Source organism: Rattus norvegicus, chromosome 5 (assembly GCF_036323735.1).
Source record: "Rattus norvegicus strain BN/NHsdMcwi chromosome 5, GRCr8, whole genome shotgun sequence".
Taxonomy (NCBI): domain Eukaryota; kingdom Metazoa; phylum Chordata; class Mammalia; order Rodentia; family Muridae; genus Rattus; species Rattus norvegicus.
The window spans coordinates 152,700,245-152,715,700 of record NC_086023.1 but is presented as its reverse complement, the minus strand read 5'-3'; the positions used below and the strand labels follow the sequence as shown (position 1 = coordinate 152,715,700).

The 15,456-nt window shown below is 51.1% G+C and overlaps 1 protein-coding gene across 3 annotated transcripts in view; it reads right to left on the bottom strand.

Annotated features, from left to right (window-relative positions):
- Nucleotides 1-12,865: 12,865 nt before the first annotated feature.
- The window catches only part of Runx3 (RUNX family transcription factor 3), a 58,566-nt gene continuing 55,975 nt past the window's right edge, over nt 12,866-15,456 (bottom strand). For all 3 annotated transcript variants that reach the window (NM_001411778.1, XM_039109195.1, NM_130425.2), the window contains 1 exon segment: nt 12,866-15,355. In NM_001411778.1, coding sequence (NP_001398707.1) covers nt 14,823-15,355 — 533 coding nt within the window. In that variant the 3' untranslated portion in view covers nt 12,866-14,822.

Below are 15,456 nucleotides of genomic sequence, written 5' to 3'. Positions count from 1 at the left end.
TGGAACTGTTTGGGAAGGATTAGGAGGTGTGGCCTAGTTGGTGGAACTGTTTGGGAAGGATTAGGAGGTGTGGCCTAGTTGGTGGAACCGTTTGGGAAGGATTAGGAGGTGTGGCCTAGTTGGTGGAACTGTTTGGGAAGGATTAGGAGGTGTGGCCTAGTTGGTGGAACTGTTTGGGAAGGATTAGGAGGTGTGGCCTAGTTGGTGGAACTGTTTGGGAAGGATTAGGAGGTGTGGCCTAGTTGCTGGAACTGTTTGGGAAGGATTAGGAGGTGTGGCCTAGTTGCTGGAACTGTTTGGGAAGGATTAGGAGGTGTGGCCTAGTTGGTGGAACTGTTTGGGAAGGATTAGGAGGTGTGGCCTAGTTGGTGGAACTGTTTGGGAAGGATTAGGAGGTGTGGCCTTACTGGAGGAGGTGTGTCACTGGGGTGGGGTTTGAGGTTTCAAATGACTTGTACCATTCCCAGGGTGCTCTCTGCCTTCTGCTTGCTGATCCAGTTGTGAGATCTCGGCTGTTCCTGCGGCCAGGCCTTTGCTCACCGTCATAGCCTCTCACCCTCTAGAACGGCAAGCCCAACTAATGGCTTTCTTTTATAAGCTGCCTTGTTCATAGGGTTTTATCACAGCAACAGAAAAGTAACTGATATAGTCCTTGTCCTGAGTCGTGGGTCATAAACTCAGCTGGAAGAGATCCTAGAGATCGAAGAATCCATCTGTGTGTCCTGTGGTCCATCCCTTATACTTCATCCCTGCTGGTCCATGTTCTGCCCTGTTCTTCTTTACTGTGCACCCCCATCCCCTACTCCTCACAGCCACTTACGTTATTTGCGGCAGCAAGTAGAGAGAGTGCACTGGGAATGGCTTGTAGCTTTTAAACTTTGAAGTCCACCTCCAGTGACGTATTTCCTCCAGCAAGGCCACATCTCCTAAACTTACTAAACGATGCCACTAGCTGGAGATCAAATAGTTGAACGTCTGAGCCTTGGGGAGGGTATACACACACATACTTCGCACCACAACGGTGGAGCTTTCTTACATGCACTTGCTGTGGCCACGGCAGATGGGTCCACCAGCTGCCTCCTACCACAAGCTTGGATGCTCCCTGCTTTCCAGCCAACTGCATGCTGAGAGGTGTGGTCTGCTTTCGGGCTTCCCTTTCCAGGAGGGGAACATCATTAACCTTGACTGTGCATGGGAACATCACTAAGTGGTGGTTCCCCTAGTGTGGGCTAGCCAGGCCTTAGCTGCCTGAGCATAGGTTTGCCGTCGTTTGCCAAGGCATCCGCTAGAGGCCCGTCTTGATCCAGTCTGGGCAAGCACTGAGAAACCTGTTCCTGGATGTGCCAGGGGACAGAGTCCCAGGCAGGAGCATGAAGTCCGGAAGTTCCAGACGTCTGTGCCCCTCTCTTGTTGGCTATCTGCGAGACGATCCCTTCCTCAGTTTCCTCACTCTTAAATGGGGCAGAGGGGGCACTTGTTTGTCCCAAGGCTCTCGGAGGCTTTGCCAGGCGTGCAAGTGGATGACAGGCTGAGAAGCTGTGAGGCTAGGAACCATCTCCAGCACGCTGGATAGTTCTCCTGGCTTCTCTGCTGCTCTTCTGCCTTTTGGACAAGCGAAGTGTCTGCTGCTGGGCCTTTGGCGGCCTGAGTGGAGCTGCTGTGTCTGCTGCCCATCTCAGGGAAGTCGCTGTTCACATAGGAAGACATAGTGATACCCTTGCCTAAGCCCAGAGACTCAGGTTCATAAAGAACCTTCCAGATCAACCCAGCACCCACAACATCAGGAGGGGCTGGCTTCCTTCTCGATCCAAACAAAACAGAAGCTCTTTGTTGTTTGTTTTTGGTTTTTCGAGACAGGGTTTCTCCCTGTAGCCCCAGCTGTCTTGGAACGCACTCTGTAGACCAGGCTGGCCTTGAACTCAGAGATCCACCTGACTCTGCCTCTCAAGTGATGGGATTAAAGGTGTGTGCACCACAGGCCACCCAGAAGCACTCTTGTCTCTGGACAGACAAAGGGACCTAATATACCATGTTAGTTACACAGCTTAGACCAGTGAGACAGTGAGTGGCCCTGGAGATGAAACACGTGGGAAATGGCTCCCATCCCGAGGATGGAAGGAAGGACCAGGAGAATTGATGAGGTTGGCAGAGCTCAGAGTCTTGGCCACTGGGGCCACCAGAGGCATGTTGCATGGGAGCTGGGACGCATAGGAGATGCCATTGCTCCTGGGGACCTGCGGGGGCAGGAGAGAAGCAGGACACTTCAGCTTCTCTCTTCATGCCCTCCCTTAGCTCCTTGCCTTGGCAGAACCCCCTCCCCACCCCCCCCCACCCGGGAAGGCAGCTAAGAGCAAGGCAGGAAAATGCAGCCCCACCCCCACCCCCATCCATGGCGCAGAAGGAACATGACCAGGGCTGGAGTCTAGCCCTGCCCTGGTGATTTCTACTTAAGCTTGGGAGGCTCATTCTCCTTAACTCCAAAGGCAGCAGCCAGAGTCCATTAGTACAGACCAGGCCAGCAGAGCCCGGGCAAGCATGGACCTCTCTTCAGTCCCAACCTCAAGCCAGTCTGGCTTGCCTTTGAAGCAGAAGGCTGTCCCCAGGCAGCAATGCCTGCCCTCCTACTCACTCCACTAACCTTTACCCATCAAGGAGATGCCATGCTCTCCGTGACAGTACCCTGTGCTGTATTGCACCACCAGGCTCCTCTCTGCTGAGCAATTTCCCTGTCTATAGCACTCGATGTGCTGGGTATGGATACACTTCAGGAACTTGACCTTGTCCCCCCACACTTGCACCAACAGAGGCGCGCACAGTATGTGCACCGAGCCTACTCATCTTCTACTCATCTTCTGGAATTCTCTGAGAACCCAGAAGCAGATGTTACCATGCACACTGTCCAGACAGTGCAGAGGCAGCATGGCTAGTGAAGAGGGACTCTTCGGCAGGAGTCTGCCTGGAAGGCTCAGCCATGTGGTCTCACTCCCGCCCAGCGGGGCAGCGGGGTAAGGTCCCATGAGCCATCTCAGCTGTGGGAGCCTGGTTCCTATGTCTCAGGGTCTACGTCAGCCCCCTTGCAGACAGGAGTCATTCCCATAGCCACTTCTCCATTCTGAGTGAGCAAGACGCCAGGCCAGGATGGCACGTCTGACCACAGGGCAGATGTTCCCACATGTGGAAGTGAGCACAAGTCTGCCACACTGTTCTCAGGGTGTCTCTACCTCGGCTGTGGGTGGCACGTCCAGTTACTGTCTGGTTGTTCCTTCTGTATCTATGTCACATGGTCTTTAGGCCCCTTTTGCACTGGTGGGGGCCACTTTTTCATTTGTCTGGTCCTTTGAAGGGAGACCTAGGGTCGTGACGACCCTACTAACAGCTGCCTTGCTAAGGCACTTGGTCAACAATCCTGCAGGGAGTGTTTCTCGACATCTGTGCCATAGCCGTGTAGGGTAGAGACTAATATCATTCCAGTTTTGGAAGTAGGGAAACCAAAATGACTGATTTGTTTTAAGTCACACAACACCACGCACCTAGAACCCCGTCTCTTAGTTTTAACTCCTGGCCCAGTGTTCTACCAGCTCGTGAGAGCACCAAGAAGCCTTAAAGGGATTTGCGATTCTATCTTAGCGAGTCTATGACATCATTCAAAGTAGACACATCTCTATTTTACACGCCCTCGAGAATAAAAAGCTGACAATAAAATTATAGTACGTTAGCACTTAGAACTTTTTATTCTGTTCTTCAGAGTGCTTTTAGGTCTATAAGCATCGTGTATGTGTGTGTGTGTGTGTGTGTGTGTGTGTGTGTGCACCTGTCTTCTGTCTGTGTCTTTGTATCTACATAGATACAGGGTGTGTGTGTGCACCTGTATGTGTGTGTGTATGTGTACCTGTCTCTGTGTATGTGTATGTGTGCACCTGTCTGCCTGTGTCTTTATGTCTACATAGACACGGGTTTGTCATGCATGCCTGTGTATTTATACCATGGAAATGGTCAAACATCACAATTCACGGCTTCTGGTATCTGGCTTACCTGTTCACTCCTCACAGAGCGTATGTAACTCCTACTATGTCAAGTTGGCTCACAGCAGACAGATGAAGCCCCACAGCCCATCTCTACCTAGGAAGCCTCTGTTTGTGCTATTTTCTTGTTTTAGTCTTCGTGTGCTTGGTTGTTTTATTTTATTTTATTTTTTTGTGACAGTCTCACGTAGCCCAGGTTGGCCTTGAACACCTGATTCTCTGTTCTCTTCCTCCCAAGTGCTGGGATTGTAGGTGTGAGTCACCAAGCTAAACTTGGAAGCGGCCCTTTTTCTCAGTGTTCTCAGATGGCCAAGAGCCGCTGGCAGGAGTTGTGCCATTGTGTAGCCAGTGTCTGCGACTCCCCCAGCGAGGAATGCTGCTGAGCCCGCAGGCTTTGCCACCTCCTCCACCCTGTGGCCATAACGGTTGGGTTTTAGGACTTGAAAGAACACTCCCCCATTGTCTCTGAGGGCGCTCCCAAGCCACAGAGTCCCCTGCAAACGCGACATTCGGCATCAGAGAGCCCTGCCAGCAGCTGCGGTGGAGACACACCCAATTCCAGAAATGTTAAAACAGGACAAACCCAGCCACTCAGAGATGCCCAAACACAGCGTCTTCCCACCGGGACCACTGTGTTTATCAAACAGGGAGGGGAGCCTTTGAGGACTGGCACATTTTGAAGACTTGATTCTCACAAAGAAGTCAGGTCCCGGTCCTCCCGGCCATCAGCTTTCCTGGTCTCTCCTCCCCTCCACCAACGGAGATGGGCCAGTCTGTGCTGCTGCCTTGGTTCGTAGCAAGAAGATAGGGATGAATCATGCTCTTCCCCACATTGGGCAGCTGCCTTCTGGGAACTGCACAGGGGTCCTGGATTGCAGCCTTGAGACCTTTGCAATATTTGCTCCAGGTCAAAGGTGCCTTCGCCAGCTAGGAGCTCCTACAACTGGGTTTAAATCCCAAATTCTGTCCCCAAAGCCAAATACATCTCAGATAGAGTCAAGCAATGTTTGATGCGCTGAACGAAAAGTCGAGAACAAGGCTCCTTCCATGTGCAAAGATGACCCAGGATGGGCCGCTTTCTGTACTAGTGACTGCTAGTGCTGGAAGCCACTGATATTACATGGCCTTGAACAGGCTTCACCTGACTCTGTCAGAATCTTTAGTTATTTTAGTGCTTCAGACAGGGTCTGTTCATGTTACTCAGGTAGGCCTTGAACTCATGATCCTCTCGCCTCTGCCTTCCTAGTGCTGTAATTACAGGTATGTGCCACCATGCCAGCTATAACTGTTTGTAGATGACCCTTTCAGGGAGCCCAGAACCGTGTCTTCTGTAGCTTGATTCTGACTAAGCCTATCTTGATTCTACCTGCTGTGACACAGGCCAGGTTCCCAGGTTGGATGATACCCTAGTTTCATTTCTTTTTCTTTCTTTTTTTTTTTTTTGGTTCTTTTTTTTTTTCGGAGCTGGGGACCGAACCCAGGGCCTTGCGCTTCCTAGGTAAGCGCTCTACCACTGAGCTAAATCCCCAGCCCCCCTAGTTTCATTTCTATGGCTGTGATAAAACACCCTGACAAAAAGCAGCTTAGGGTTTATTTCAGTTTCCAGTTCCAGAGTAGAGTCCATGGTTATGCGGAAGTCAAGTCAGGAATGTTAAACAGCTGGGGACATCTCATCTAGTCAAGAGCTAAGAGTAATGAATGCGTGTGTGTTCACTTGATTGCTGGTGCTCAGTCTGACTTCTTCACTCTTACACAGGTCAGGATGCCCTGCAGTAGGGAATGGTGCCACCCACAGTGGGCTGGGTTTTTCTACCTCAATCAACTGAGATAATTCCAGACAAACATGCCCACAATCCCCCAAGATAAGACAAGATAATATAGACAGTCCCTCACTGAAGCTTTTCCCAGAAGATTCTAGGTTGTGTCAAGTTGTCATGGTTATCAAGATCAGACTGGGAGAATGAGCATGTGGAGGTGGGATGGGGAATCTACTCCGGAGAGAGCCAAGGGAGAGCAGCATGAAGGAGGGAAGCATATTCTGAGCCAGGCTGAGTTGAAGGGGTGGAGAGTTGGAGAATGGGGTGAGGGCAGAGATCTGGTCTTCTTCCTCCCCCGATTCTCAGACAAGTCTGCAAACCAGAGCCAGAGGGCATGAACTCATGTCATGCTATGTCTGCCCTTCTCCAAACTACCAGAGGCCACTGTCTTCTCTGAGTCTCAGTTTCCCTAACTGGAAAACCAAGACAATAGCATACAGGAGTTTTTAGCTATAGGGCTCAGGGCAGTGTGTTCTGCTCATAGGACATTAAGTCCTCAGTCCAGGATCAGGACCTAGATCACTGTCTGCAAAGGAATTTATGCAAGCATCAGCACCACTGGGGAACTTACCAGAAGTGCAAATTCCCAGGCTGCACTGGCTGAGTCAGGAGCTCCCCAGAGATGGCCCATGCCTTAGCACACACTTAGCACACACTCTTGGAGATTCTAAGGAAGCCCGTTTTCTGAGAGTGGAGGATGAGTTAGCTCATGGTTCTGTTGACAGCCCTATGACACAGGGACAGTCAGCATGTGGGGAGAACGGGTCTGTCATCCTCACTGGATCCTAACCTCTGACTTTAGTATAATTTGATTTTCTCTTTTGGGGTGCACGTGTGTGTGTGTGTGTGTGTGTGTGTGTGTGTGTGTGTGTGTGCGTGTGTGCACGCACACTGTCTCTTCCTGTGAGGATATGATCATGTGAGCATATGACTGGTGTCCTCAGGAGCCAGAGGCATTAGATTCAAAGTTACAGGAAGCTGTTAGCTGTCCAAAATCAGTGCTGGAAACGAAACCCAGAATCAAGTATTCTTAATCACTGAATCATTTCTCCAGGCCTTTATTTTATTATGAGTCTATCTATCTATCTATCTATCTATCTATCTATCTATCTATCATCTATCTATTTATCATCTATCATCTATCTCTCTATCTCTCTATTATCTATCTATCTATCTATCTATCTATCTATCATCTATCTATCATCTATCTATCTATCATCTATTTACCTATCTATCATCTATCTATTTATCATCTATCTATCATCTATCTCTCTATCTCTCTATTATCTATCTATCTATCTATCTATCTATCTATCTATCTATCTAGTGGGAGAACAGGGTCTTATGTTGCTCTAATGACCTTTATCTATGTAGATCAGCTGACTTCATACTCCTGATTCTCCTGCCTGTACCTCTTAAGGGCTAGGGTTACAGTTGTGTCCCATCGTACCTAGTTATGCACTGCTGGAGAGCAAACCCAGCTCTTGGGCAGGCTGGACAAGCACTGTACCAATGAAGCTACATCTCCAGCCCCTAATTAACCTGTGCACTAATTAGTGGCTGGGCATGTGGCTCAGTGGTAGAGCACTTGTCTGGCATGCTCGTGGTCCTGGGTTTGATGTGAATTAGTTAGTAACATTTATTAATTAATTAAAAGCTCATTCAACCATCACCACTAATTGTATGATATTTTCATTGCTCCCCATGGAAATCTGAACCTTCAAAATCATATCCCATTCCCCAGTTGTTAGCCATTACAGGTCTTTCCTTCTTTGCACTCGCCTGCTCTGGGCAATGGCCCCACTGATTAAGAGTTTCTTTAAGTAATGTATGTGTGTGCCCCAACTTTGCCCTTTCCTGTCACTACTACACTGGCTGTTTTGCTGGTGTTGTTGTGTGTTTGTTGTTTTTGCACCGCCGTGTAAACAGTAGAGTCGGTTTGCGACGTCTGCAGTAATGTACTCGCATCTTGACTGGGACTGCATTGAATCTGTAGTTAGAAAAAACTGATATCCTTTAAAAATTATAGCTGTTTTAATTTAATGTTTAGTGTTTGCGCGCATGAATGTCTGTGCACCGCGTGTGTGCAGTGTTCATGCAGGCCAGAAGGGGGCGACAGATCCCCTGGCGCTGAAGTTACAGGTGCGAGCTATCTGACTGGACTGGTGGAAGCCAAAGGTTCCTTTCTTTGGGGTGCACCTGACCACCGAGCCATCTCTCAAGTTCCTTCTTTAGTTAAAAAACCCCCCAAACCCTAAACAAACAAAAACTTAAAAACACAGGCAAGCAAAGAAAACTGAGGTTGTTTTTAAAGATGGAATCTTCCGTATCTGAGGGTCAGCTCCAGTGCGTGTCTGTAGGGTGCTTGTCTAGTGTGCGTGGAGTCCTGGGTTTGGTCTCCAGCACTGCAAATGGCCGCACTGATGGTGACTCTTGCCACTCTAGCTCAGCATGGCCTCACCTTGACCAAAGGCATCAGTCATGACCCTGTTTCCAAGTCAGGACGCATTCCGAGGTTCCTAGGACACAGTGACACAGCGCAGTGTGCAAGACAGCACTGAAGGCACAGCAAGGTGGATGGTTCAGCTGGCACCTCATATACACAGGCACATACGTGTATACATACGTGTACATGAATACACACATGCACACTAATGGGCAAACACATATGTGCCTCCATGCACACAGGCACACAGACATATGTGCATACACACATGCCTGCATACTTGTGCACACTTCCCCACACATGCACACATGCATACACAACCAGAAAAACAAATTGTTTTCTACAGTGAAAGGGCTATAAACAGCCTATCTGCTCTGTCTGTCTGTCATCTATTTATTAGCTATCCATCCATCCATCCATCCACTTACCTATCTATTGTCTATTTAATTATATTTCTCTATCTACCTATTTCTTTCTCTTTTCTCTCCTTTTCTTTTTTGAGACAGGATTTCATGTAGCTCAGGCTGGCCTCGAACTCACTATAGCTGAAGATGATGACTTTGTTCTCCGGATCTTCCTGCTTCTGCCTCCCAGGTGCTGCACCCACGCCTGGTCAGTGAGTGGGAGTTGGGGGTAGGAGACGTGGAGGGGGATTGTGGATGGGAGCTGGGGTGGGACCAAGGCCTGGGGCGTGCTGAGAGAAATGCTCCTCTGTGGAGCCTCATCCCCAGCCTTGAGTTCTTCCCGCTTCTGCTTTTAAGAAAGGACATTTTTTTTCTCATTTCTACTTCCTCTTTCTTCTCTGATGATGGTTTTTATAGTAAAATTATGTCATGGAAGGCACAGCCCAGGAGAATGAGAATGGCCTTGTTTCCCCTCGGGGCTTGCGTTAACCCTCTCGAGGGACTCCCTTTTTGACTTTGAGGACTTGATCTATGGGAAGCGGAACTCACTATGTGGCCAGGCTGGCTACAGACTCATGGACATCCACCTGCCTCTGCCTTCCGAGTGCTGAGGGCTCGAGCCACTATGTCTGACGATTTATCTGGCTTTAAAACTACATTGATAAACGATGGGCAACGTGAATGACTAGAAAGACGTTTGTTTCTAAGAGTATTAATACATTTAATAAAAGACAAAGGTTTAAGTGTGAGGAGAAAGTCCAAATACTCACAGTGGTCACCTTTGGAGGGAGCGAAATTATCAGTTAAGGTTCCTTTTAGGAATCGACTTCGCTCTGTTTTTTCCCTTCCACGATTAAGGGTTATTTAATGTCACTTTAGAAAGTACCACTTGGCAGGTGTAGTTCAAACCTGTAATCTCAGAATTTGGGAGGTGGAGGCAGGGGGATCAGGAATTCAGTGCCAGCCTGGGTTACATGAGATACTAACTAAATATAGAAAAGGATTTCAAATGTAATTCATAAACATGGGAACTTGGGCTTTTCCTCTCATAACCTCCGCATCCTCAGTCTGCAGAGGGGAGCGTATGGTACGGCTGGATCAGACCGAGGTACATGAGGCTGTGATCAGAGACCTATGACGAGGTAATTGAGATGGGGCTAAGGAAATCCCCAAAGAGCTAATTGAGCGGTAACAATGTCTACCCCTAAAACCCTGTTTCAATAGCTCCATAAACCCCATTCGCCCTGGCCAGGCTTGGTGGTGCATGCTTTTGATCCAAGCACTTGGAGGCAGAGGCATGTGGACCTCTGTGAATTCGAGGCCAGCTTGGTCAACATAGCAAGTTCCAACTCAACCAGGACGGCACAATGGGAACATGCCCAAACTGGACGATGGTGAGGGCATGGAGTCCTTCTCATGACATCGGTGAGAGAGGTGTCTTTTGACATTGTCTAGCTTTTTTTGTGTCTCAACTCGTGGTTTCTACCTGTGCTCAGACCAATGTGAGACCTGCTAGCAAGTTTCTTTCTGTGGCTCCCACTCTCTTGGCTTCCCAGGGTCCCATGACTAAGGCCAGCTCCCCTTCACCACCATCCTCTTCAGCTCCACTGAAGCGGACCCCCAATACCTTTACACACCAGTCTCTCCGAGGAAGGAGACCATCCTCTCTGTCCTGTGATCTACTCATTTCACCATCTTGTCTGAGGGGGTGAGACCCCGCCTCCTCCAAGCCCTCACTCCTGCTGTCCTGTCTGTCTGTCTGTCTTGAGACTTTGTTTTGCTGTGACTTGCTCATCTGCTGGCAGGACTCGGGGAGTGACAGAATAAGTTGAGGCCAAAGCTGTGAGGATACCGACCCCCCTGTCCCCAGGGGAAGAGCAGGGTTATGTGGTCAATGGCAGTCACTCATTAGAGCACCAAGGAGTCTTAGATTCCAGGACCAGGGCACAGCAAGGAAGGGGCATTGACAGCATTGGGACCGCCCACTCCTTTACAGCCCTGGCCGGCTCAGGCAGGCACTCTGTGGTAGATATAAATATATAAAACAAACAACCCACTCTTACTTGCAAACTAAAAATAGGAAGCTTGGAATCCGACTTCCCAGACTCTCCTGGCCTGGACCACACAGGTGTAGCAGCGGATATTGGGGGGACATGGGCCCTCACCCCGCACTCTGCAAGGGTCCCATGGGCAGGAGTTGAGGGAGGTCTGGGCCTCTGCCAGTGAGGGCTCTTACACTCATTTCATTTATGACCCCGAGCTGAACGGAGCTGAACGGAGCCACTCAAGTGCTCCGTGCTGGGGTGTGGTGTGCAGGGGAGAACTGTTTCTTCCTGAGGCCATGCTAGGGGTCTGGCTGTTTGTGGGAGTGCAGTCTGGGACAGGGAGGGGTGCTGGTTGAGAAGGGAGGCAGGTCTGGGTCTGTGTCAGGTCCCGTCTTCTTGTCCTTATGTCTCATAGCATCAGCTCCTCCAGATTTTTCTTCCCTTGGCTCTGGCAGGACATGAACTTCTCAGGACAAGAGTCAAAGGCTTTGTCACAGGGTGGGGGCCTTTCTGGGAGCTGCTTCTCAGTCTGCCACTAAACCAGTCACAAATCATCAAGATAGTGGATTCCTTGATTCTCACAAGAGACACTGAAGACCTCAAGGCTTTTAGGCTGGCACCCTCCCTGGGCGAGCAATGTGGGACCCATTGATTATGGACCATGCAGGATCATGCCTGGGGCTTCTGAAGCTTCCTCCCCAGAACTCAGATCTTTCCAGGTTCCTGTCTTCTGGTGGGGCCTGGGAGCTCAGGGTCTGTGTGTGACTGTGCTAACATCTGGTACATGTGACCAGGAGGGTGGCTGTGCAGGGCAGAGACAGGAAGCTGCTACCACCGGGGCCACTGCTGGTTGGGGAAACTGGGGCGGGGCAAGAGCGGCTCTCTTGAGACTGGGGAGTTCTTCCTAACAACAAAGCAGGGAGGTTTAAGACGAGGAGATTTGGTGGGGTAAGGGGACTGTTCTTTTCTCTCTGCTGCCTGGAAGCCAGTCCTTCCGCCACCCACAGGCCTCAGTGGCAACTGCATGGCTTCCCCCAGCTAGGACTCTGCCTCCAGCTAAAGGGAGACATCTCTTGGTCTGTTTCCTTTTGACAAGTGGGATGCAGGTGACAGGAGGTAAATAAAGTCAGGGGTTTTGGTCTTCAATTTTAGGGGCCACCTACATGTCCAACCTCAGATAAACCAAATAGAAGCACGTGGGTTGTGAAGACAGTTTCCGGTTCTAACCCAGGAAGAGGTCCTGCTGGGTGACCCACCTAGGGTGTACCCCTGGACAGGACATGCATTAGCTGTGGCTGGAATCCTGTGGCACTGCCGGGTAGGAAAGGGTCCAGGGACTGGACTGGGAACATAGGAACTTCGTGTTGGGGGTTGATCTTAGGCTGATAACTACAACAGGGCAAGGTCTTGGAACGTTGAAGTGGGCGCCACAGAGCTCTATGTATCTTAGGAAAATCTGTATGTCCCATCTGGTCAGGGACACAGGCTAGGGGTGGGGTTCTGGGTGGAGGTAGATTATCAAGCTAGGTCCCCACACTATTATTCACAGCCTCACTGTTCAGGCTATGGTCTCAGCTCAGCAATTCCCAGCTCCAGGGAGCCACCGAACCCATGACAGCTCCTTTGTTAGTCAGAACTACCTCATCTCCAAACGACCGACCGCTTCCCAGTCCCATCTTCTCTGCTGCTAGTATTCCAGCAAGCAGACCCCAGTGGGGGCGAGAGCTGCTGCTATCTCACAGGGGCTCCCAGAGGGATCCTTATCCCCACACCCCCTCACTAGGGCTTCCCAGAGAGGACCCCACTGAGAACCTGTTGGCTGGCTGCTCCTTCAACCTGTCCCTCCCCAAATCTGCATCCAGGGGACAGATAGGACCATGCTTTTGCCTCTGTGTGATGGGCATAGCCAACTGAGGAAGAGAGGGTTAGTGTAATCTTGAAGGCCCATCTGATGTTCTGGGGTTCTAGCCCAGCCAGGGTCTCTCTAACTGCCTTGAAGGAGTTGGATTGTGGACTTCCCAGCATTGGGATATCTCCCCCACACAGCCAGTCCAACCATATCCAGTCCCCCCCCATTTCCTGCCCAAGAGTAGGGGGTCTCACCCTCCTCCATAACTCTAGAAGCCAGGCATCGGTCCTCCACAGATCTGTTATATTATTGTAACAAATACAGCTTTTCTCTTACAGTTAAATAGTACCCAAGACGGGCAGTTGGTCTGTACAAGCACGTTGTGCTAAAAACAACAAACAAACAAACACACAAGCAGCCTATAGTGCAAAGCAGGCCCTCCCCTGTCCCTCAGTTTGGAGACCACTTCAGGAAGACCTGCCCACAGCAGGCAGGATACCTTAAGGATCGGTACCCACCCACACACTTAGAGCAACATCGTATCAGCCTTTCAGGTTCTTGTGCTTTCTTTCTTTGTAGCCAGTGCTTTTCAAGTAGCACTTTAAAGTAGCCTTGCAAATAGGAACCACCGGTTTTTAAACCCCTCTAGGCTGCCTGAGCCTACTGTAGGATCCACGACAGACTCGGCCTTCACTGTTAATCAGGGATGAGAAAGGAGTTTTGGGGGCAGGGCGACTTTTCTATCTCCGCACACATTTTGGGGTATCAGGAAGGGTAGTTGTCTGGGATGGCTTACACAGTGCTAGGTGCTGGGATCCTGAAAGTACCTTTCTTGGTGATTTGGGACAGTCTGCACCATGGACCAGTAGCGAAGCGAGTAGGAGGACAATGGGTCTTAGCTGCTTCCTGAGAAGAGGTGAGAAGGCCCCTCTGGGTGCAGGGAGCTAAAAGGTTACCCCAGCTACTTCCAAGAGATAGAATTTTCTTTTCCTCCAGTAAGAATGGGACAAGAGAAACTGCAACCAGAGGCATTTGCTCAGGATTGTGGGGACCCCCGGGACCCCCTGGCCTGCTAGAGTGCATTCGTGGCCGTCAGGCCCAGGCAATGGGGCAAGCCAAGCACCTGCCAGAGACCCTCACTAAGGAGCCTTGTAAAGGACATTTCAATGGCCACAGAGTACGTGCCTCACTGAGTTTGAAAAAAAAAAAACAGCCGTGGGCCAGCTCTGGTAACAACTTTTTAACCTATCCCACGCACCATCTCCCACAGATCTAAGATGACATCTGACCTCTGCTTGGACACCGCTCTGCTGCTGCACACCTCGCCAGAGACTCCATATGGCCGCCTGGAGTATCTGGTCCCCCTCTGTGAGGAATGTGTGGTATGGAGGTGGCAGGATCCTAATGACATCACACTAGCAAGGGGTTGGGCTTTCATACACAGGGACGGCCACCTGCCAGAGGTTTTAGATGCTTGAAGGAGTCACCTTTCTTTTTTTTCAAGGTTGTTTGCCTCTAGGTACAAACAAGTTGGGAGTGGGAGTGGGAGCTGGGAGGCCAGGCCCAGAGCAGCCTTGGCTGGACCTACTGAGCAGGGCTAACCACCCTATAGATCCCCAAGGTTTAAGACTTTCTGCCAGTAGGCAACTCAGGCTGGAGTGTGCTGGACAGTGTTGAGGCCATCCTTGTTTTTAGGGACCTGCCACTGGAGATGAGTCTGCTCTGGGGCCTGGTGTTTTCAGGTAAGCTAGACCTGATCAGGGGCTTCTTGCCTGGAGTTATGGGGAAGTCCAGCTGGGGACTCTTGTGTGTGTGTCGTGGCTCCTCCACGAGTCACACAAGAAACCATCTCAGGGGTTGGAGTTTCCAGTTGACAAGTATGGATGCAGAGAGAGGGTTGGTCCCCAGGGTGCAGGGTGAGAGGAAGTCCAGACATCTTTGAGCCTGAGTTTCTCTTGCCTCATGGGCAGGGGTAGCCTCCGATTCCGGAATTAATCCTGGGCATGGCTGAAGACAACAGAGGTGGGTTTGGGATGCACAGGGAGAGAGGACATTGATTTGGGCCGGCGCAGTGTCCTGTGGGAGCTCCCCACTTCCTCTGTTCAAAACTTGTGGCTGGACAGAGCTCTAGGAGCCATAGCCAGCTCTGGCCCCTGGGACCAAGCCAAAGTTTGTTTTTTTTTCTTGTAGCCTCGGGCTGGAGGGACAGATTCTGCTGACCCGAGAGTCCCTAGGGTGCTCAGTAGGGCCGCCACACGGCCTCGTCCATGCGGCCCGGTGTGCTCAGGGCCGTGGGCGAGTTGCTGTGACTGCCGTCGGCTTCCACGCCATCAGCCTGGCCCAGGCTGGGGTTCATGAGATTGCCTGCTGACACCGAAGCGCCGGTGGGGCAGGAGGTCAGCATGCGGGTGGGCGAGCGCTCGCCACCTCCGGCAGCTGCCATGGAGAACTGGTAGGAGCCGGAGGAGGTGCCATAGAAGAGGTGGTAGGGCGCAGGGTTGGCCTGAAAGGGCCCGCTCTGACTCTGCGGGGCCCCCGGGTAGGGCGGAGGGAGGTAGGTGTGGTGGAAGCGGCTGCTGGCCGGCATGCCGGCCACGCTCAGGCCGCCCAGGCTGGTTCCCGATGGTGTGGCACTGTAGGGGAAGGCGGCAGACATGGCTCCCGGGTAGTGCATCCTTGGGTCCGGGAAGCGGCTCTCTGTGAGGCTTTGCAGCGTAGGGAAGGAGCGATCAAACTGGCGGGGGTCCGAGAAGGGGTTCAGGTCTGAGGAGCCTAGGGACAGACAGCAAAGGGGTCAGGTGCATAGGCCAGGCCCACTGCGGGCTCTCTCGTACTGTGGGGTGGTGACCTTCCTGGGTATCTCTTCCTCGGGC